Below are 23,133 nucleotides of genomic sequence, written 5' to 3'. Positions count from 1 at the left end.
AGACAGAGTGGGGATCCACCTAGCTGTCAGCAGCTGATCCACAAGGTGCACCACATCAAGTTCTGAATGGCTCCTGGTGGATCTAGTGGATACCCCTGATGGAGAGTCTGGTCGCTCTAGGAAGGAACTATATGTTTGTCCTAGAAAGGGATCCGCCAATGGGGACTATCGGGTTGATGCACTGGTGTCCAATGGCACTGCTGTGTCTAGTTTGGAGACAGGGAGCAGTGGGGTTAGTGTAGGGGTAATATGTACCATAGACGGACTCAGTGCCGAAAGGGCACTTGGTACTGGAAGGAACAAGGATGGCTCAGACACTAGTGGAGGTGAAGTTATTGTACCGAAGGTATGCTTGGAGCTGAAGTGGCACTCAGTGCCGAAGAGGATGGAGCAGTTTTCGGTGCATTGAATGTTGGTGCCGAAATAGGCGCCAAAGTCTACATAGCAGTTGACGGGACTAAGGTTGGTGCCATAGCAATAGACCTAGGTTCTGGTGACATCTTTGGTATTTTTGACTTGGCAAGCTTGCCCAGATCACTGAAGGGTGAAGAGGGTACAGAGTGTGGTCTTTTCCTGTCTTTTCTGAGAGGGGGGAGCCCTCTGTCATAGAAAGAGCCTCTGAAAAGGCGTTTTTAGGAGGCCCTTCAGAATCAACTTATTTTTAAGTTCATTTAATGTGCACTGACTGAAACATTTACAAATAGAACATGGGGGCTGCACCGAGAGATGGGGCACCCCCAAACAATATACACAATTATCATGCAAGTCACTGTTAGGCATTTTCCTACTATAAGTATGAAACTGCTTAAACCCAGACGTAACTTTCTTCTCAGACATAATTAAACACCCAGACACTCACAGGTTGTAAGAGAAAAAGGAGAAAGGGAGTTTTTTTTTTTTTTTAATTAAAGAGGGAGAAAGAAAGAATTACCAGCAATCGTATTTAAGAAATACCCCAAAGGGTAGGGAGAAAGGCAGTACCAAGATGGTACCAAGACTACCAAAAGATAAAAGGGTTAGCAATAGACCACGAAGAGTAAGAAAGTGTAAAAGGTAGAGAGAAAGAGAATAATACCTCACTAAAATATAAACGACAGTCAAAAATTCAAAAAAGGTTGAACTTAGCTTGACAGCTGACTTGAATGCGGCTTTACAGCAATGTGGGAATGAGATTTGAGGTAACAGGGAAAAGGGTATCATGGGTAAAAGCTTAGCTTGAGAGTTTTTGGCTGGCGTGAGCTTGATATAAGGCCGGCTCAGTTCCGGGGACGGAACCGATTCCCATCAGTGATGAATGGGATGAAGATTAACAACATCAGATTATTATTTACAGGTGGGGACTGGAATTTGATTTGCAGTAGTGAGGATGTATCGGGGCATACCTCTCAACTGTACAGATTTTCAAAGAATTCCAGATTTTGATTTCATATTTTTGGTCTACTTTTCAGAACATTGTTGTTTTCTAGCAAATCACTGAAGATTTAAGTCAGAAATATGACAGACATTTGAGTTTCTAACTTCATACTCTTCAGAAAATTAATGTCAATGCAAAACCTACTGTTCTGTCTACTTTCTAAGTTTGTAAGTGCAATACTTAAAATTTGTCCCTATTTAGGTCCTTTGTCCCCCCATTATTTATGGCTTTGTCCACGGGTATGACCAGGGGGACACTGACGGGACAATATAACAAAATAGGATAGATTACTGAAGAAACTTCTGAAAATAGTTGGTATGGAAGATGTGAATTGAATTCAGTAGTAGGAACTTGGACAGAATGCACATATTATTCCCCAAGGTACAATAGCGGGGCTAGACTAATTAGAAATTGTTTCACAGGAACGTGCACTTAACTGAAAGCTTCAAAATAAGTATGCAACCAAGTCCAGAAGTTTAGCATCTTTTTTTGAAAGTATTTAAATAGGTATTTTATAACCCAGGGAGATTTAGAAATTTTCCTCAAGTAGACAGTAAATGTTGGGGAGTGATGGAGAAGAAAGAGGTAACCGGGAACATATGTTTTGGGAGTGTAATTCTGTTGGCTGCCAAAAATGCAATTACTAGAAAATGGAAATCAAAGTCTGCACCAACTGTATCTGAGGAACTGATTATTATAAAAGAGATAAAAGAACTGGAAGATGGATTGTTAGAAAAGGGAATGAGCAAAATAGAAAGAAGTAAAAGGAAATTGTGGGAATAATGCAAGCATAATAATGTTCAAGAGGAGGAGGACCGAGGTTTAAGGGGAAGGCAGGAATTCAGCATTTTTGTAATGTTGGATAGTAGCAAATAAAATGTATGTGATGTGTATTGCATTTAAATGGAAAATGTTAACATGGTTGGCTTTCTTTTCTATTAATGCATGTTTGATTACATCTTAAGTGATAATTTAATAAAGGGGGTTGAAAAAAGGTATACAGGAGTTTAAGATTCAATTAAACAATCAGGTAGGAGAAAAAAAAACTACAGTCATAATATTTAGGAGCCAGTGTTCCTCTTACCACCTCCAACTTATGAACTGACAATATGAATATATTATTGTGGCCAGATTTTTTTTTAAACTGCTCAGTCAAACATCAGGGGTGTACTTGACCACAAAATAGACTGCGTTCAAGGAATGCTACAGTCCTACATTCTCAAACCCATGAACCACTGTAAAATGTATGCACCTACTTGTATACCTTTCAACCTCTCAGCACAAGAGATCTGGACAAAACCAGAATTAATGGGGAAACAAAGGCCCAAAAATAGGGACAGATTTTAAATATTGCTCCTATAAACCTAGAAAGTTGCTAGAATGACATATTTTACATTATTATATATTTTCTGAAGGATGTGAAGTCTGGAACTCAAATGTCTGTCATTACTTTATTATTACTTAGTGGCATCAATCTTCAGTGACTTGTGAGAAAACCACACATTTTATGATGAACAGATCAAAAATAAGTTGCAAAAATCTGGACATTCTGAGAAAATCTGGACAGTTCAGAGGTATGCATACTTATGCAGATGATGCATTGCAAAAGCCTGCCCCACATCTTCATACTGGTCCCCTTCCTAGGTAAGATTGCATCTTCCTTGCTGATTTCTGAATCCATCCCTGCTTTCAACTTTTCTCTCTTCTACTACAAAATATAATAATAATAATAATAATAACAATAATAATAATAATAAACAACCAAGGCTTTGAAGGATTTCTATTGGACTGTCATGCACTTTTTTTCTTCTCCCAAGTAGTACATCAGTTATCTTGGAAGAAGCATGACATCGTCAGGATCATCTCGCATCTGGAAGATTCCCTTAGGATTTTAATTTTTCCATTCTGGAATTATGGCTCAGTCTCCTGTGCTGTAAACAACCCCCCTCCTCCTGTACAAAAGTTTCAGAGACCACGCCTTACTACAACCCAGCTCTAATGAACTCTCGCTGCTAAGTAGGTGGTGTTAAAAGCATGTACCATTATTTATTCCTGACCTAAAGTTTTGAAATATTTTTAATCTTTCCAAGGGTAAATATGCATACCCCACACAATGCATAAATAAATGGAGATCTGTAAATACCTATACATATACATTTCTGAACCAGCCAGGGCATCTCAGGCTGGTTCCTCTATACACCTGTTTGTGGAAGTCCATTTTCTTGCTTGCATCATTACCTAACACACTGTTTTGGGGTAAATAAGATCAGTGACACCTTGTACACTCAGTGTTTAAAAGATTATGATAGCTATGCTTTGGAGGTAAAGTAATCACAGTATGCTGAGCTATGTTAAGGAGGTAAGTAACACTAATCTCCATAGCTAGTGGCATTTGGCTGAATTTCATTTTTATTGACCTGTGTCTCCTTGTCTGCTCTTGAGCTTCCGTAATGAAATGCATCCATTATGGAAAAGTATTACATAGATAGATAGCATTATGATATCTGGATATACATGCTTTACAAAAAACTTTACCAAAGACAAGTTTGAGAGGGTAGTTCTTTGCAGACTTTCTGTTTATTGCTACAAAACACCATACATGTATTCATTACAGCTGTGCTTCTCTGCAAATGGATTCTGACAGTACAAGCTTATGATAACTAGCCAAGGTATTAGCAATCTACTAACCCGTGTAAAGACTCGACTCCTGTTCTAGTACTGAATAAGGGCAAACTTTCTTCATTTATTACTTTAACACAACATAAAGCGTAACCAGGTACAATCAACCTGTCCTTAAAAATTACAATTTTCAGATTCCAAATAGCTGTACTGAAGCAGCAAGCTAGCTCTACAAATGGAAGACTATTTTGTCTATTAAATGAGACAGATCATACGATCAAGGCACATATCTTAACTGGCACACCCCATTTAGTCTTGCATGTGGTGCTTTCTTTAATGCCAGACAAAGATGACTGCAGTTTCCTCATTTCACTGTCACGGGGTAACTTGAACACCAAACACCACTGTCCTCTGGTTTGAATACATAACTTTGCATACTAGGGCATGGAGCATATTATCCCAAATCCTCACATTTATTCACTTTACATTATTACTTTCTTTTTTAAACTTAAAAGTTATATTTTTTCCCAATGTACTCAAACCTAGAACATACCTCCATGAGGTGTTGCACCTGTACTGCTTTATCAGCCAACAGCTAAAAAACTCTTAGTGGTGCAATTCTCGCAGAAATATTTCAGTTAGGGTGTGTGATTTGCTAAAACTCTCATGCATTAATAAATCCTAAAATCATATATCTTTCATCATAGCTTTGACTAGGGAATTTCATTTCATCTCTGCAAGCATCTTTTACCTTTTCTCTAATTCTGACATATCTAGTACAGTAAAAACAAACAAATTACTTATAACTCTTCCTTAAGATCTTTTTATGTTGTTATTTTTAAAGGGGCTTGTCACTGCCTTCCATGCAGTACAATTCTGGAGTACTTTCAGTAAATGTGAACAGCATTATTAAAACTGTAGGAAGGATAGGGATATTGGAGTGGTGTGCCAAATGAGTTGTGGATGTTATTACTTTAGAGGATGCAAGATTCCTAGTAAGTGAAGAAAGACTGCAAACAGAAAAATTGTAGGGTGTAAATAATAATATGGAAACTAGGGAGTGAAAGTTGTCCTGGAGTGGGTGTGTTGTGTAACAAACAGTAAAAATACTAGATGTGACGCTGGAAAGGATGGGAAAGTTAACTATTGTGGATGTCAGTTGGACAAAACATGTTTACAGAGTTTTAACATTATATGCTCATATGACTTGCAAGGAAAGAGAGAATCAGGCTCATCAAATATTAAACTATGTGGTGGTTACCATGAAAATTGAAATTGCAAGTGACTAATTGTGATTTCAGGGGAAGATGTAAAAAGAAAGGTAAAGTTGTACAAAAAAAATACAGTATGTGAGAATGTGGTAAATTAGCTGTGTGGAACAAATGTCAATGGACTTACAGAAGGGGTCACTTGGTTATGAAAAGGATTTAGTTTTATTGGGAGGCTTGTGAGTAGCAGATGGCAATACAGTTGTGACAAACTTTTCAGACGATTTAGCAGCATGGATGGAGGTGATGGAAGAAAGGAAGTACATTAAAATAGGAAAGGGAATAAAAAGAGACACTATGGGAGGAAACTGGAGAGTAGGAAGTACTGCAATTATGTAAGAATCATACAATTGTGGAAGACGATGGAATAAAGGAAGAGAAACTTTAGTATGGGGAAAATGTACAGAGAATTTAGAGAACAATACAAGAGTATAATACAGAAAATATTTGTTTCAATTTCTTTTATACAAGGCATTACTACTTTGGCAGAGATATTATTTACAATGGTGAAGAAGTATGTATCCGCATATCTGAGTAAAATAATAAAGGAGGGTATTAGTATAATGAGAGACATGAAAAACATAAAAGGAGAGGTAAAAATAATACAAGAACAAATTATCAGTACTGCAATACAGCATGTGGAAAACATGTATAAGAATATATGGATGGAAAATAAGAGAGAATGGAAAATTTCCAGAATGAGTTATGGAAGGAAGAATTTGAAAAAAGTTACCGTTAGTGAACTGGTTGAATTACTTAGGGAAGTAAACACAGCAAGACGTTGTCGCGTTCTCAGTTAGAGCTTCTTCTGTGTGGAGGCATGCGTGAATGGGCGGGCCTTCGTTGAAGGTTGTGCGTCAGGGCTGGTAACTCGGCATGTAAAAATCCACTACCAAACATTCGCGGACCGGAGTTCCATTGTAGCGACCGCTAACTGGGATAAACCGAAAGACACAACAACAACTTAGGGAAGTAAATGTTGATTCAGTATCAGGCCCAGATGGTATAGGGTATGGAATGTAGAAAAAATTAATAAATTGGCAAAGAGAATATTTTGTAAATGTACTGAATGAATGGATGAACGAAGGGTTTAATTATGAATAGCTGTGTAGTGGGATATTAAAATTTATACTGAAGAAAAATGAAAAGAATGAAATAAAAATTGGAGCCCCATCACAGTAAACACAGATTATAACAAGCTTACTGCCATTATGTCACCTCGCAGGTGGTCAAATCCACCGGCGTGATGTCCTACATCATAAATGACAAAGTCAAACACCGACATTCCCAACTGTCCTACCTTAGCCTCTTTCTGGATCAATGGTAACTTGTTCCTCTGTCCAGAGTGGTAGGGTTTTGATGTTTGGTATTTGTATTGGGTATGCCGAAATTTGGCATTCCGACTTTCGCAGAGGTGCATCGACGATATTCCTACTCAACTGCCTATGAATTGACATAATGACAGTAAACCATTATAAAGTTTTTTAGGAGTAATACAGTGGGGAATGGAAGGAAGGATGAGGGATATTATAAAAGTATTTATGTTATAAAAGGGAGGGGATGTTCAAGAATTATTGATTGTGAGAAAAATTGTGGATGATATTGTAAGTAAAAGGGAAGATGTGAAAAGCACAGTTGTGTAAGTAAACTTATGATAACAGTAGATGTTCTAATGCTCACTGTTGAAGTAGTCTTAGCTTAAAGAGTTATATCCTGTGGAGGATATAACAGACTGCTAGCTTTCAAAGCTTTAGAGCACCTTTCACATACACAAACTGTCAGGCAGCTCAAGCTGAGCCGAATAAAAGAAAAGTTTGAGCATCAAGCTCTTCATAGATTTCCTGCCAACAGAGAGAGAGAGAGGAAGGGAGGGAGGGAGGTTGAGCCCTGAAAGGATAATGCTAGGGACAATGCTAAGGACAAAAAAAATGTTCACTCCCTTGCACACAAAAGAAAACAAACTAAAAAAAGAGGATGGAGGGAGGGAGCTGCTACTGCATCAGTCATCATTCGAACATCTACTGTTATGCTAAGTTTACTTATATAACTGTACTATATTCATCATGTTGATCATTACTGCAGTAGCCTTAACTATATGGGTAGACTACACTAGCTTACTACATTTGGGAGGTGGAAGGAAGAGAGTCCAGCAGCCCCTGGATAATGGCCCTAGCAAAGCCTGATCTGGACCTAGAGAAGGAATCAAACTTGTAGTGTTTTGTAAAACTATATATATACAGGACCTAGCTACTTCTAGAATACTTCCAGAACCCACCCATTTCCAAAACGCCATAGATGAAGCCAAGGAACTGGTATAGTGGGCCATGACCCTGATGGAACAGTTTTGTTACACTGAGTATAACAAAAAGTAATAGCTTTAGGCAACTATTTGGAAATTTGACAAAGGCTGCCCCTTCTTCCCTTTACAAGAAATGAACAATTGATCTGAAGCTCTGAAAGATCCAGTTCTGTCAAGATAGTAACTGCACTGTCTGTGGACATCCAAGGTACTGAGTATCCCTCACTTTTGGATTCAGGAAAGAAAATGGGGAGATGGATAGTCTGGCTTAAAGTGTGATACCCCTTTATGCATAAAAGAAGGATTAGTTCTCAAAGAAATCCTAGCCCTGTGGAAAATGAGACAGGGCTGGCTCGCCAGAAGAGCTTAAACTTGGATATTATTCTTGCAGAAGTTAGAACAACCAGTAAAACTGTTTTCCATGTTAAGAACCTCAAGTCAGCTAGGTTAGCTAGCAAGTGTTTAGCTTCTCTAACATAAAATTAAGATCCAAAGGAGGGTACACCAGCTTACTTGGGAGGCCTCTTGTGCAAAACCTCTTTCAAAAACATTTCAACATGATACTGTATTGAAAGAGGATGATCCACGGGCAGACAAGTTGAAATGGCCAATAAATGTACCTTGACAGAGGAATAAGTTGACAGAGCAATAAGAAAGGCCATAGTATATTAAGTCTCGCAAACACTGCAAAACCAGAGAGCAACTAGCCCCGAATGCATGCTGGTTATGTTGTTGGCACCAACTAGAAAACCATTTCCATTTACTAATGTATGATTTTCTAGTAGCAGACTTTCTTAACTCGACTAGTACCCGCTACACATCCTCATTAAAGAGGTGCATAAATGAAATTAAGGCCCTACCATCCAGGCAGTCAACTGAAGTTGACTGATGTTGAGGTCTATCAAACACTCCTGCTCTTATGTGACTAGAGTCAGTCTGTGATGAAGCTTGCAGCAATTGCCCCTGGCCAATTTCAAAAGAAGGAAGAACCATGGCTGCCTGGGCCAGAAGGGAGTCGCCACAATGATCTCAGGGGATTTCTTCTGAATTTTCAGAAGTACCCTTGGTACTAGTGAAGCAGGTAGAAAAGCATAGAGAAACATTCTAGCCCAAGGAAAACAAAAGGCAACGGTCTTCCAAGCCTTCTTGCATTGAGTCCTGGAACAGAATCTTGACAGATGATTGTTCAGAGAGGAGGCAAAGAGGTCTGTTTGAGGAACTATCCACAGACAGACTAAATCTTGGAAGAAGCCCTTTTCTAGTTTCTATTCGTGAGGGTCTGCCCATGAACTGCTCAGCTTGTATGCTGCAAATTTTGCTCTGGCGGAATGTAGGATGCTTGTAAAATGAGACTCTGCTGTGAAGCTACATGCTTAGTCTGCAGAGGGGTATGACCTGGTTCACACTGCTTGTGGGTATAACACATGACTGTGCTATTGTCTGTAACTTGAAGATGTCACAGGGACCAAAGATGATTCAGAGAGTTAAGTGACTTGATCATGGCAAACATCTGTTTGATATTTATGTGCTTGCATCTCTCCCTGGTGTCCCATACATCCTGCACATTTATCTCTACTGAGATTGTTCCCCAAACAAAGTCCAAGGCATTTGTGGTGACTGACTGCTTTGGAATAGGGGGAGAGACGGGAGATCTGGATTTAAGGATATTTGCTGTCTCTACCAAATGCCTTCTCTTCTGACAAACCTGCAGCACTGGAATTTCAAAAGACAAATGTGTGGTGCTTGACTAAGACTTCAGATATCACTGTATCTTGCTCATGTGGAGTCTTGCCAGGGATATCATGAGAATCATAGAAGCCTTGAGACCCAAAATCCTGACATATTCCCTTGCAGTGACCAATGTTTGAGTTGAAAACATTATAAATATGTCTAGATATAGACCTTTTTTTTCTTGTGGAAGAAAAGCTCTTTGAATTGACATGTCTAGTTGACATCCAAGCAACACAATCATGTGTAAAGGGAGTCAAGAAAGACTTTTGAAAGTTTCCCTGGAATCTCAGCTTGTGTAAGAGATCTCTCACTGAAGAGACAGATACTTGACACTTTGAAAAAGACTCTGCAAAGATAAGCAAGTCATCTAAATAGGGAAAAAAGGGGATACCCTGTAGCTTGCAATGAGCTACAACTGGAGACACTTTGTGAATACTCTTGGTGCAGTGGATAGTAAAAAGGTTACAGCACAAAACTAAAAACATAATCCAAACATACAAAACCTTAAAGTCTGAACTCTTGACAAACAGGGATGTGATTATATGCATCTTTTAAGCCTAGTGTTACCAGGAAACTTAAAAGAGGAAGAAGTGGTAACAGTTAAAGTGATATCATTATGAATTTGGGCACTATTTATTTATTTTAACATTTGTTTTGCCAGGATAAATCCGACTGGACAGCAGGTGTCCATTTTCAGTGGAGTCCTGGGGAGAAAAGTTCCAAGAAGTTACATTGTGAATACATAGGTTATTAAAGAGTGACAGTTGAATGCAATAATAGTAGCTGGATAACACATGGTAGAATGCTAACATATACAAGGCAAAAAACAGTTAAATGCCAAACAATCTCATAGTACCAGTCAGGAGATCACATACCTTACAGTACTAGTACAACATGTGCACACAAGGTATTCAGACGTAGGTTCATATTTATAAAATATGCACATAGGTGACAGTGTAAAGTAAGCATCAGAGGCTTCAGAGGGTAACCTGCCTACAGTGGGGTGAGGATTCAGGGGTGGGGGTCATTGCAGTTGCAAAGAGGGTTAGCACAAAGGTGTGATTTAAGGAGGTCTTTAAATGTGGTTGTGCGATTTTGTAACCTGAGGTCAGGAGGGAGAGTGCTCCACACTTTTGCGACCTCATGGGAGAATAGGGCTTCTCCAGAGCTGTTCTTGCATGGAATGACTTAAATCAGGGATTTGTTACTGGATCGTAGTTCCCTGTTGGAGTTGTGGAAATTTAACATGCCAGCTAGGGCAGGGGTTCTCTCAAGATGGTATAAAATTTGATTAGCTATGATGAGTTGGTAGTAGCGTAGTAAGTTTGTAAATTCTAACCAGTGTAGTTTAAGTAGAGATTGGCAGTGGTGGGAGTGTGATTTAGCATTGACGGTGAACCTAGCTATTTTGTTGTTGCATGTGGAAAGTTTGTTCAGGTCAGTTTTATTAATGCTGGTTAGAACTGAAAAGGCATAAAGTAATGTTGATAAGAGATGAGTTCTGGCTATGGTAGTTCTAGACTTGAAGGTTAGGAACTGTTTGCTGCGATAGAGGCATCACAGCTTTTTATGGACCTTACAGATAGTTTGGAACATCTGTTTATTGTATTTAAGTTGTTGATCAATTGTGACACCTAGTAGTTTAGCTTCTGGTACTGGGGTGATGAGGGTGTTATTGGCTGACAGAATGGTGAAGACAGGGTCATTGTGCTTAGTTGCGTGGAATAACATTAACTGTGTTTTTTTTGGTTGGTAACCGTTTAGCCAGTTCTCTACTTCAGTGAAGGATTATTGGGCTTTACTTTGTAGAAGATGGATGTTGGGTGCCAAGCAGATTAGGGTCGTATCATCTGCATACTGGACAATATCGGCTTTAGTGGTTGCTGAGTGCAGATTGTTTGTAAATATGTTAAACAGAAGGGGGTGTAGGATTGAGCCTTGGGGGATGTCACATGTGACGGGGAGTGGAAGGATAGGGAGTTGACCCATTTGACAGATTGTGAGTGGTTGCTTAGGTTACTGTTGAACCAGTGCAGGGTGGGGGGTTATCAAGGTCGAGTTTGGAGAGGCAAGCAAGGAGTCTGTTGTGGGAAACTGTGCCAACCACATTGGATAAGTCTAGGAAGGTGGCAGAGACCAGTTTCCCTTGGTTCCTGTATGACTTTATGGTATTGGAGAAGGTAATTAGGGAAGTGGTGGTGCTATGGGATGGTCTAAATCTGTGTTGGGTTTTAGATAGTAGGTGGGTAAGGAGTTGGTAGTGGATACATTTTTCTAGAATCTTTGATAGGGGTGATAGGATCGCAATGGGACAGTAGTTGAAGAGGTCAGTAGCGGGGACATCCTTGTGAAGGGGGATGATATATGAGGTTTTCCACAAGGATGGAAGGGTGCACACAGAAACAGATCTATTAATAAGTAGGGAGACGGGGTAGGCAATGGCCTTGGATGCAATCTGGAGATATTTGGCTGGTAGACTATCGGCAGCTGAGTGGTTTGTTTTGAGTTTTACTAAGAGTTTTTGAATGGTTGATGTTGGTAATGGTTTGAGTGAGAAAGGGGTGGAGTTAGTTTGGCATTTTGGGGATTGTGGTTGGGTTGTGGGTGATATATCATTTATGAGTTTCAGTATGGAAGAGGTAAAATAGTTATTGAAGTTTGAGGCTATATCAAGGTCTGTACCTTCGATGTTTGGTGGTAGTGTAGTGGCTTTTCTGGGCTGGATGATGATGTTTACTGCAGCCCAGAATTTCTGTGGGTCATTACTGTGTTTCCTTTGTAAGGAAATATAGTGATTTTGTTTGTCCATCTTGACCTGCTATTCTGCTTTATTCCTAAGTTCAGAAAAATCACTACCACAAACAGGTTTAAGAAAGAAAGATCCAGAACTGGTCTCAAGCATTTTCTTTCTTTGACACATAAGAACATCCTTGAATAAAAATCCTTCCCCACCTGGGGAGAAAGAACTGATTCTAGCACTCCTTGGGACAGCATATGACAATAAATGCACTAGGTTAAAGACCACTATGGTCTTTTTAAGGCTAAGAATGCTTCCCAAATCGCTGGCAAGGTCTAGTACCCCTTGATAAGTATAAGCAGGGGCTTGGGAGATGAAACATTTAGAAGCAGGAGTTTGGGAGAGGAACCATTTACAGGCTGCTTGTCTTCATTAGAGACATAGGTGGTAAACCAGGGATGAATTTCCTGTTCCCCATCCAATTGTCCAAGTTGCACTTGAATTGGGTTAGGAAAGAACGCTGTTTCATATGGATGGGGAGCCTGTGTGGGATACATACCTGTCTTCCCGGCAAGTCCTATTTATGTCGCAGGCAAGGTTGAAAGTCTTTAGAATGGCTAATTCTGGCTCTGTTTGTTTGTGGATAGGGAGGAGGTCCATCACGGTGAGGTCTGACAATGCTTTGTATGCCAGGCACAGATCTCCCCCTCAACAGCCTGTAGGAGACAGAACACAGGAATAGGGCTTTGAGATGGTCTGCATATGACATGTTACTTATGCCCTGTATTCTTTTAGTGAAGAGCCTCTGTGTACATTTCAGTTGTTGGATATGCCTGGTTTGCTACATACCAAAGGGGGCAATGTGCTCAAAGATAGGTCGATGAATGCTGAATACAGTAGAACAATTAACTCCTTGGACCTAGATGCCATACCATTGTTTATAAGCTGCACAATATAAAACTATTTCTTAAACAGTACAGACATAGGTTGGTACTAGGCTATCGGCCCTAAGGCCTATGCAAGCCTAGCCATAACAATTCCCTGGAAATTTTTTCCCACAATATTTACTTCCCTGGGCCCCTGTCTAGCAGGGTGACTGACATGATCCCCGGGGTGAATTTCCTATCTCCCATCCAATCATCAAGGTTCCTTTTGAAGAGGGCCAATGAGGTGCTCTGCTTGACATGTATGGGCAGTCTATTCCAGAGTATGGGGAGTCTCTGGGTCAGGAACCTATCCCTCCAGCATGTTTTGTTCATTGTGATGATAAGGTTTAGATCCCTGGAGCGTGTGGCCCTGAGGGATTGGGATTTCTTTAAGTGGAGCATGTCCAACAGCTCAGGGTTTGACATGGCCTTGTATGTTAAGCAGAGATCACCTCTGAGTAGACGATATGTCACAGAGTATAGCTGGAGTTTTTTTAGACGGTCAGCATATGGCATCTGCTTTAGGCCTGTGATTCTTTTAGTGAGGTATTTCTGTGGCCTTTCCAGCTGTTGCAGATGTCTTGTGAGGTACATACCAAATGGGGCATTATACTCTATAATGGGTCTAATGAGGGATGAGTACAGTGGGACAATGACCTCCTTTTTTCTGGATGAAAAGCCCTTAGTGATGAGGTGTGCCACGTAGAAGGATTTCCTGACTGTTGTGGCGATGTGGTTATCGAAAGTGAGACCACTGTCCACTTGTGTCTCTAAGTCTCTCATCACACTTTCGATGTTTAGTGTCCTGCCACCTATGTGGCAGTTCATGGGTACGTGTTTTTTTCCAAAGGGGATGACTATACATTTATTGGCATTAAGCTTGAGCCCATGGCTCTGGCACCAGGCATCTGTTTCTGTAAGGTCCTTTTGTAGAATATCCACATCATTTGGGGATTCAATAATGGCTCCCAGTTTGCAGTCATCTGCAAACTTTGTTAGCCAGAGTCCCTTAATGTTGGCCTGTAATTCAGAGAAGTAGATGCCAAACAAGAGTGGTCCCAGGACTGAACCCTGAGGTACTCCACTTGTCTGGAGCTGTATTTGGAGTCGGTTACTTTTACAGTCTGGGTTCTGCCAGTAAGCCAGTTGGCATCCCATCGAGCGACGTAGGGATTTATGCCCAGCTTAGTAAGTTTATCTATGATTCCAGAGTGGGGGATGGTGTCGAAGGCCTTGGCAAGGTCCAGATAGGCTGTGTGGACCTCCTTACCCTCGTCCACAGCTCTGGAGACCGATTCGAAGAAGTCAATCATTCAGGAGATATCGGCCCTTCACAAACCCAAACTGGGTGGGGTCCAGTGTCTGGAGGTTGCCAATGTCAAGTTCCATGATAATGTGTTCCATGCCCTTGCAGATCAGGCTTGTCAGACTGATGGGACGGTAGTTCCCGGGATCCAAGGTGGATCCTCCCTTATGGAGCGGGATAACTGTAGCTGTGCGCCACTCAGTGGGCACGAAGCCTGAGGTGAGGCTATGATTAAACATGACACTTAGGTGGGGTGCCAGTTCATTTTGTAGTTCATGTAGTACACAGCCTGGGATGTCATCTGGTCCCATGGATGCTGTATTCTTAGCTTTGGGGAGTGCTGTTTCTACCTGTGTGACTGTGATTATCGGAATTTGGCAATCTTTTGGTATTGAGATGGGCCCTTTAGGGGTGAGAGGGGAGTGAAGTTGGCACTAAATCGATCTGCCAGGATATTGGCAATATCCTTGGGATCAGTATATTTAACGCCATTCTGTTGTAGTTCAGTGCAGATCTGAGCATTGCCATTTAGATTCTTGACATAACTATAGAATGCCTTGTGGTTGTCTTTGGAATCTTTGGCAATTTTATTTTCTAACTAGCTTTTGAGGATTTTATGAGGGATCTCAGCTTCTTACTGAGGCTGGTGAGGGAGTTTTTTGCATCCTGGGATTTTCCTCTTTTCTGCAACAGTTTCTTCCTTCTGTTATATAGTTTGTTTATAGCAAGGGACCACCAGATTGGCTTCCTTTTTTTGGAGAAGAGCATCTTGGTTCTATTTGGGATGGCACGATTCATGCACGAGTGAATGTGCTCGTACAGTGCCTTAGTGTAGTATTCTGCAGTCGAACTTCCAGATCCTGTCTGCATGGGTGTTGTGAAGTTTGTCACTTCTGACTTCAGTAGCATGAAGTTGGCTTTGGAGAAGTTTTTTAAGGAGGTTTCTTTACTGGGGAGTGGGAGTGGGATGTGGATGTCAAGGGTGATTTGCTTATGGTCAGACCTGACCAATGAGGGGGTGACCACTGGTGTGGAGCATCTATCTCCCATGTTGGCAATGACCAGGTCTAGGATATTGGAGCCCCTGGTGGGACAATGGATTAGTTGATCCAGGGCGTTGGAATTTATGAATTCCATGAACCATTGGGAAAAGGAGTTGGTACCCGAGTAGTTTTCCCAGTTAATGGCAGGGTAGTTGAAATCACCTAGTATTAGGGTGTTTGGTTGTATCTTAATATTTTCCAGTATGTTTAGGAAGGTGTAGTGAGAATCTTGGGGTATGGTTGGGGATCTGTAGCAAGCTACAATTTGGATTGCAGACTTACCTAGTGTGTTAGTTGCACCTGGAGAATTTCAGATGCATTGTGTTGGGCAACTAGCCTGGAGGTGTGAATATCTTTGGTGAATATGAACACCTTTAGTGTTTCGGTCTTGGTTTTGTGGCCGAAAAGTGTGGTAAGAATTGTAGCCTGGTATTGCAGGGGTGCTCTCTGGAGCCTTGAACCAGGTCTCAGTCACTGCACAGATATCGATGTTCTCCATTTTTAGGAGTGCCTCGAGAGTGCATTTTGAGGTTTAGACTTCTAGCATTGAGTAGCATTACCTTCAGATTTTGCATGCTTGTATCTGTTACGGTGGTGGTTTTATCCTTTGAACCTTGCCTAAAAAAGGTACTATAGGGGTGGCAAGAGCTTTAGCCAGTAACCTGAATCCCAGGGGTGACAGGTGCAGACCATCTCTGACAAAGCATCGTGGTTTGTCGCTCATGTCTTCCCAGGCAGACAAATACTGGATCCCCTTTGAATGTCACCAGAAGCTTAGCCAATTGTTGAAGTCAATCATTTTGTCCGTATACTGTGGTATCATTCTGGGCGAAGGCAGGATGTTACTCAGGGCTAGGGCCATACCTGCCTGGGTCACATGATCCAAGTGCTCTTCCATGTCTCTTTTCATGTAGTCCAGGGAGGTACGTCTCAAGTCATTTACTCCAGCATGGACAATGACAGAGTCGTATTTGTACTTATTGTGGAGTGACTTGAATGCATGCGTTATGTGGCGGATCCTGGCACCTGACAGGCAGCTGACTGTAATTTTCTCCTTGTTCAGCCTGGTGAGTGGGACATCAGTGTGCCTGACTATAGAGTCACCTATGACTAAAGTGTTGGGTACATTGTCTTGCCTTAGGGGCTGTTGTTGGGTGGCATACTGGTGTTGTGAGCTATGTGCCACTTTGGTTGTGACTGGTGTTTGTTTGTGTTTCGGCTTCGGAGGTCCTTGTTGCTTGGGCAGGTTAATGTTAAGGACCACCATATATGTGGGTTTAGTGTTGCTATGTGTGGGAGTTGATGGTGTGGGTTTTGAAGGGCTATGAGTTATTAGAGGTGTAATGCAGGTGTTAGCCTTCTCCTCTTGACTGTCTAACACAGTCTTGACCAGAGAGAGCTTTGCTTACAGTTTGGCTATGTAAGTGCATCTCTCGCAGGTTGTAGTGTTGGGTGGTAGGAGGAGAGGATTGTCTGTGTACATGAGGCAGTTGCCGCATTGTCCCAGTATGTCCAGATTCACCAGGTGGACAGGAGAAACCACCGGAAGCTGACCCTTGGACATGCCTGTTTAGGTGCTTTTTTGTAAGGTTTAAGAGCAGTTTTCCCCTACCTTTGCAAGGTACTTTGCAATTGTAGGCTGTTTAGTGCCTATGATTAAGTTCTCCTTATTGACAAGGACAGCTGAGTGCTTGTATCAGGTTCAGGCTTCCTAGTGCTTTACAGCAGGTTCTAGAGCAACTGCTAGTCACAGGGGTTCAGATTTTAGTGCTACTACTGAGAAACCAGCTAGTTTTAAGGGAAAATTTGAAAAGCAGATTTTCTGGCACCTGGAATAGTTTAACTGTAGCCTCGTAGTGCTGCACAATGTGAAAAATGTGCAAATACACGCGTTTTTAAGCCAGAAAGTTGAAAGGGATATAAATCAGCCCAAAAAGGCTAATAAAATTACAATTTCAGAGCTGGAAACCACTCATCTAGCATTAGATAGGCAGTACAATGCTCACCAGTCCCACAGGTGGGCAGTAGGACTTCTCTCTGCCACAGCAAGGTCTGGATAGCTCTGAGCACAGAAAATAAAGTCCTGAGACAAGCAAGGCCTGGGATATGGACTGGCTAGAAAAGGTGGGAAACGAGCAAACAAGATAGTATATATATATTTTTTTGTTGAAACAGGCTAAACAATGCAATAATACAGACATTTGATGGTCAAAGGCTAGACTACTCTCTATTTGCACCCCAAGTCCCTAACTACTTGGTCTGCTCTTAGAGGTATGTTGTCAATATGACAGTTACCAGGGATGGATGACTTCTTGAAGGATACTATTATGCATTTTTTTGGAATTTAGGTTTAGTCCATGGTTCTAACATAAGGTATTTGACTGTCAGTCCTTCTTGGAGAAATGGGTACAGGTTTTGGAAATTTCTTCTGTAATGACATTTCTGAGGGGCTGAGAAACCTTAGTGTTTTCCCATGACAACATTGGCACATTCTAGCAATAGTCTCAGAGAAAGAACACCCCCCCCCCCCCGGGAGAATCAGAAACTGAGCTCTCCTCAGAGTCCGAATCAGAAATATGAGAACAAAATACAGTGTCTGTCCCTTTATTTTTCTGTTCAGATTCAGAATTTTGAATCTCTTCAAGAAAAGAAATATCCCTCTTTCTTTTATCAGAAACTAGTTTACAAGAAGGATCAGTAGCCTGAATTAAACCCTGGGCCAGACCCAGTAAACTACTCCTAAGAAAATTTGAGGAGGAGTAGACATATGCTTAGTTTTCTGTCTCTTTTTGACAGGAAAAATGGAGCCAACCACGGTACGAATGACAGCAACAGCTTCCCAAGGGAAGGGCACAGCATTCTGACACAACAGGGAAGCCTTCCATTTTCCATCTCCCGGGACTGACAACAGTGCTCTCTTGCCCGCTGACAGGATCTCCAACAGCCACAGAGGATATGGTTAATCCCCAGTCCAAACTAGCTATAGGTGGTACACCAGAAGGATACGGGGAAAAGATGAGTGCTCTGATGTACAACAAATGCCCACAGCAGAGCCACCCACCAGTAGCTGAAGCAAATTAATAACCTGCTGTGGTGGTAAAGGCTGTTTACTTAACTTTTGCTTTTTTTGGCTGGAAGGACCAACCATGGGATCCGTTAAGTTTGCTCCATGGTCAAGCCAAAAATGGTGCCTCTTTCCCAGGGAAGACAAGCAACAAATGCCAATAAAAACTACAAGTCTTTAAAAGTCACTTTTTTCCACAGGAAAAAAAACCAGTGGAAAGCACTTTAAGAACACTTTGCCAGCCCCCCCCCCCCAAAAGTAAAATAAACAGAATTTCTCAATAGAAAAAAAAATGATTTTCAGTTACTTTCCACAACTTTAAAAACTGACAGGAAAAAAGATTGATGTCATTTAAAAGTACAAGGCATTCTTGTGACAATCCATTAAAAACACAAACTCCTAGCTTTAAAATAACGTTCCTGAACATGAATGTGTTATTAAATAAACATTTTTTTTTAAATGGAAGTTTTTTTCTCCCAAGAGAATTTATCTGCTCAGCAAAGAAACAGCACAAGCTGAACGTTGATCATCGAAAGCCTCAGATGAGTGTACTGTTTGGTATCAGGAAAGCTCTGAAGAGCTTGGCACCTTCATCTGTCGTTTTAGTCAGCTCAGGCCAAGCTGACTGATAGTTTGGGTGTATGGAAGGTGCCCTGAAGCTTTGGAAGCTGGCTGGCTGTTTTAACCTACTGTATGTAAGATACAAGGCTAGTGCAGCAGTGATTAATATAATGAACACCTTATGGTAGGTGATATTTGCAAGGCATTTGATATATTAAGACAAGATGCTTTGTGGAATGTTATGAAGTAGTATGGAATAGTTGTTAGAATCAGGATTCTGTGTATATAAGAGTAACAGAATGAGAGTGTTAGTTAATGGGTGGCTGAGTACAGAAACATACATGAAAAGTGCAGTATAAGGCAAGGATGTTCCATGAGGGGAATACTGTTTGCACTGGTGATGAATGCTACAGTGAGTGAAGTAGCTTATAAAATGAAAGATGCTCGATATGTGATACAAAGGGAGATGGTAATACCAGTAGTTCTGACTTATGGAAGCAATACATTTGTAGCTGCTAAGAATGCAAAATATGGATGAGGGAAGTGTGGGTTTGTCTGAATGGATGTTTAAAGGAAATGGGAATGACCCTGAATGAAGATAAAAGTAAGTGTTCAGGTATGTGGAGAAAATTGAAGGGAGTATATTTTTCAATGAATGAAGTGTCTCTGCAAGGAATAAAATCGGAGAAAAATAATGCAGTTGTGATGCAATGGGAGGGTTTGATATAATAAATGAAAGAAACAGGTCTTCTAAGGAGACTGTATAGTTTAGCATTCAGGAAAGAGGTTTATCTGGTGAATTTGGTAATAACAACTAGCATATATGTCAAATGTTTACATGATCCCAGTAAAATATAAAAAAGAAAGTGTGCAAGTGGAGTTTTCTTTCATATGGAGCTCAAGATTAAACTTAGTGAAAATAAGTGTGTTGTATGTAAGATAATATAAAGGGGGATTGGGGTACTTAATGCAGTTGTTTCTGCTTATTTAAACTTCTAGAGAGTACTGAACTGGGTAAAGGAAGAGAATGAGAATTTACAAGTGAGAATATTTAAAGATCAGTTCAAAAAATCTGGTAGATGATGAGTATAAGAAAAAGATGAAAAGAATACCTAAATGAAGAAATGAACAATCTTCAAGAAAAAATATTAGTATGAAAAATAAAAATTGATAGAGACAGAATGATGTGATATAACATGATGAAACAATACTATGTAAATCAATGGGAAAATTTACAAGAAGAAGTGATTGAACTAAGGAAAAAAGTGGTGTACCAACACAGCAGTGTGTTAGGATTTACTATGGAGACTGGTAATAAATAAGTTACCAGTAAAGAGAATATGCCACTTAAAAAGAAAGTTGAAAGAGTGTGTATTTTGTAGGAAGAAGAAACAACACAGCATGTTTTTTTTCTTTGAAATGTAAGAGTGGTGAAACTTGAAAAAGCAGTGTGAAGAAATTTCTTTGAGAATATTAACGACATACGTTCATAGGCTTTGTGGGCCATCTTAAGCCTAGACAATTTCCCTTTTATGCTCAAATTAACTTATCCCATTTGTTTAGAGACTGGCCTTACTTATCCCACAGTCGATAATTATATATTACCATTAATGATAATAGCTGGGGTCATATCACAGATAATTTGAGATAAACAATTTAGATATAGATATGTATGGATATTATAAGAATAAGAAAAAAGAATATGTGACAAGGGCAGAGAAGAAATATGGATCATTTGGAATGGAAGATGGAATTAAATTGTGTTTAATGAGAGATGGATTTTGGCAGACAAATTGCAAGAAATTAGCACAAGCGGAATAAGTGAGAGTTAATTATGGAAGAATAACTTGAACCTCAGCTCTGAAATAAATAGGACATGCTGGAGGAACAGATTCATAACCCAGAGGCTCCCTTCACTCTGGAATAAAATCCCAGTCCAGGTTAGGCAGAGTCCCTCATTGACTCTCTTCAAGAGGAATCTTGATGAGTGGATGGGAGATCGTGTTTACCCTGGTATCACTTCTGTGTCACTGTTAGACAGAGGCACAGTATACTAACCTCGAAAAAGGGCATAGCAAAATTCATTTAAAATGGGTGGCGAAAGCCAAACCTACTCTGGCTAGGCTTATAAATGCCCTAGGGCAGATAGCCTAGCATGAACCTATGAACCTAATAACAATGAGAACGTTATAAGAAAAAAAATGATGAACAGTAACAAATACAAATGGGTCTATATGTGCCTGCAAATATGTAAATTTTGTAAATATGCAAGTATTTTTTATGTTGTGTTAAATAAAGGACCATTACTCTTTTCAGTAAGTGCCATGGGATCTTTTACATTTACCAGAACTATCACCAGCTCAAGCAGATAGGACCTCAGTTTAAAATCTCATCTCAAGGACAACACATTCAGGAGTGCAACGTCCCGCTAATGGCACACTGCAGTGTCTGCTATTCAATCAAGGAATAGAGTTCCACAGCCTTCTGGTCTACCGCACCAATGGTGAGTGTGCTATCTATTGCGCCACTGACAAGGTATCTTTTCCAGAAAAATATAATTTACTCTTTAAGCTATATGAAAACTGAACTATCATGACAAAGATAACACATTTTTTTATAATACGCATATTAAAGGTACATAGTTTCCTACCCCTTCTCTCCATATTCCCTTTATTTATTGCATTTAGAAAAGGCATAATAAAAAAGTATTTTGGGGGGAATAGAACTGCACTATCAAAGAAAAAATGTTCACTCTTGTCTTGAAGAGCAAGCAGTGTAGCAATCTGTTGTGGATTCAGACAATCTCCAGTCGGAAGCAGCCAACATTAATTTAAACCACTACACATAAAACATGCGAGGCAATGCAACTATCACAGAAGACAAACAAAAAGAAAACAAAAACAAATGGACACATAAAACAATTTATTTTTAACAACACTATTTCCCATTCATTGTGGATGGTCACACACCTTTCTCTGTAGTAGGCTGCAAAAAGCTAAAGGAGCCCATGATGAGACAACTGCCACAAAGCTGTAAGAGTCGTAAACCATGAGGAATCTTATTTTCAGGAGGCCAAAGAGGCAAGCTAGCAAACAGATAGCTCCAAGTAGCTGGCCACTACATTATGGTATAGAGATGTAGGGTAACAAATCCATTGTGAAGAAGTGCACCATTAAGTTGCACAATGATCTCAAAGCTACTGCTTTTTTGTGATGTAAGAAACCAAAATCTTCAACAACATTGCCAACGTATAAAATGTATGCAGTCCAAACCAAGAAGAATTTAAAGATCCATACCTGTTGTTTATCTTGCAAACTATTCAAGGCAGTATCTAAATGATTCTGAAGATCTGCTCTTTGAGAAGCTTTGGCTGCTTCTGTAGACAATAACTTGTCTGTCTTTGCCTTTAACTGAAAAATAATTAAAATGTCTTAAGTGATCAAAAAATAGTCATTAAACATACTTTGCATACATTAGCAATTTACTAAACAGGCTACCATTGTTTAATTGCACCCAAGTTTTTTTTTTCGGTAATATTAACAACTATGCCACTTAAGGAGTTACTGCAAGGTGCGGCACTGACAGAACTGTCACAGCAGATATAAGCTACAGTCACAGGCAAAGCAAGCACAACTAGTGCATGTTAGGTTACACAAACCACAGGAAGTCTTTCACTCAGCAAATGATAATGCCAACTTGACATTGTAAACCCCATCACCTATTGTATCTTAACAAACAGCAACCTATTCACTTCTATTTCCAAGAGGAAAATGAGGAAATGAAGAGGCTGCCAGGAAGTACAAAACATAATATTGTGTAATAAACTCTCTGTACGTCTGTGGAAAACTACCCATGTGTCAACAGCTAACACATTCCTGTAACAGATCTAAGAAGCATGCCAACTACAGCAATGGCCATTACAACACTGGCTAGGAATTGCCAGCTTCAGGTTTTAAAAACTATGTTATGGTATTAAGCAACGTTGAGCTAGTCAACTAGTGGAAGTGCAAGAAGTCAATCTGCTCTACTGGCGATTCATGTATAACTAACTTCACAGATGCAGGTTGGGGAAGAAGTAAAGATTCAACAGCCAACTCTGCACCTTTAATGGGAGGGTAGACATTGCCAGTATAGGCTTGTCTCCTACTGAAAAAAATAGGGGTTA

General features: G+C 40.3%; 1 protein-coding gene across 1 annotated transcript in view; it reads right to left on the bottom strand.

Annotated features, from left to right (window-relative positions):
- EEA1 (early endosome antigen 1) overlaps positions 1-23,133 on the bottom strand; it is a 1,728,461-nt gene that overhangs the window by 594,415 nt on the left and 1,110,913 nt on the right. The window contains exon 17 of the mRNA XM_044087190.1: positions 22,265-22,378. Within this exon, the coding sequence (XP_043943125.1) occupies positions 22,265-22,378 (114 nt within the window). The remainder of the gene's footprint in view (positions 1-22,264; positions 22,379-23,133) is intronic.

Source organism: Protopterus annectens, chromosome 11.part0, assembly GCF_019279795.1.
Source record: "Protopterus annectens isolate FY-2018-M chromosome 11.part0, PAN1.0, whole genome shotgun sequence".
Lineage (NCBI taxonomy): Eukaryota > Metazoa > Chordata > Ceratodontiformes > Protopteridae > Protopterus > Protopterus annectens.
Note: the sequence above shows the minus strand (reverse complement) of the source record. Positions and strands in the feature narration are given on the sequence as shown.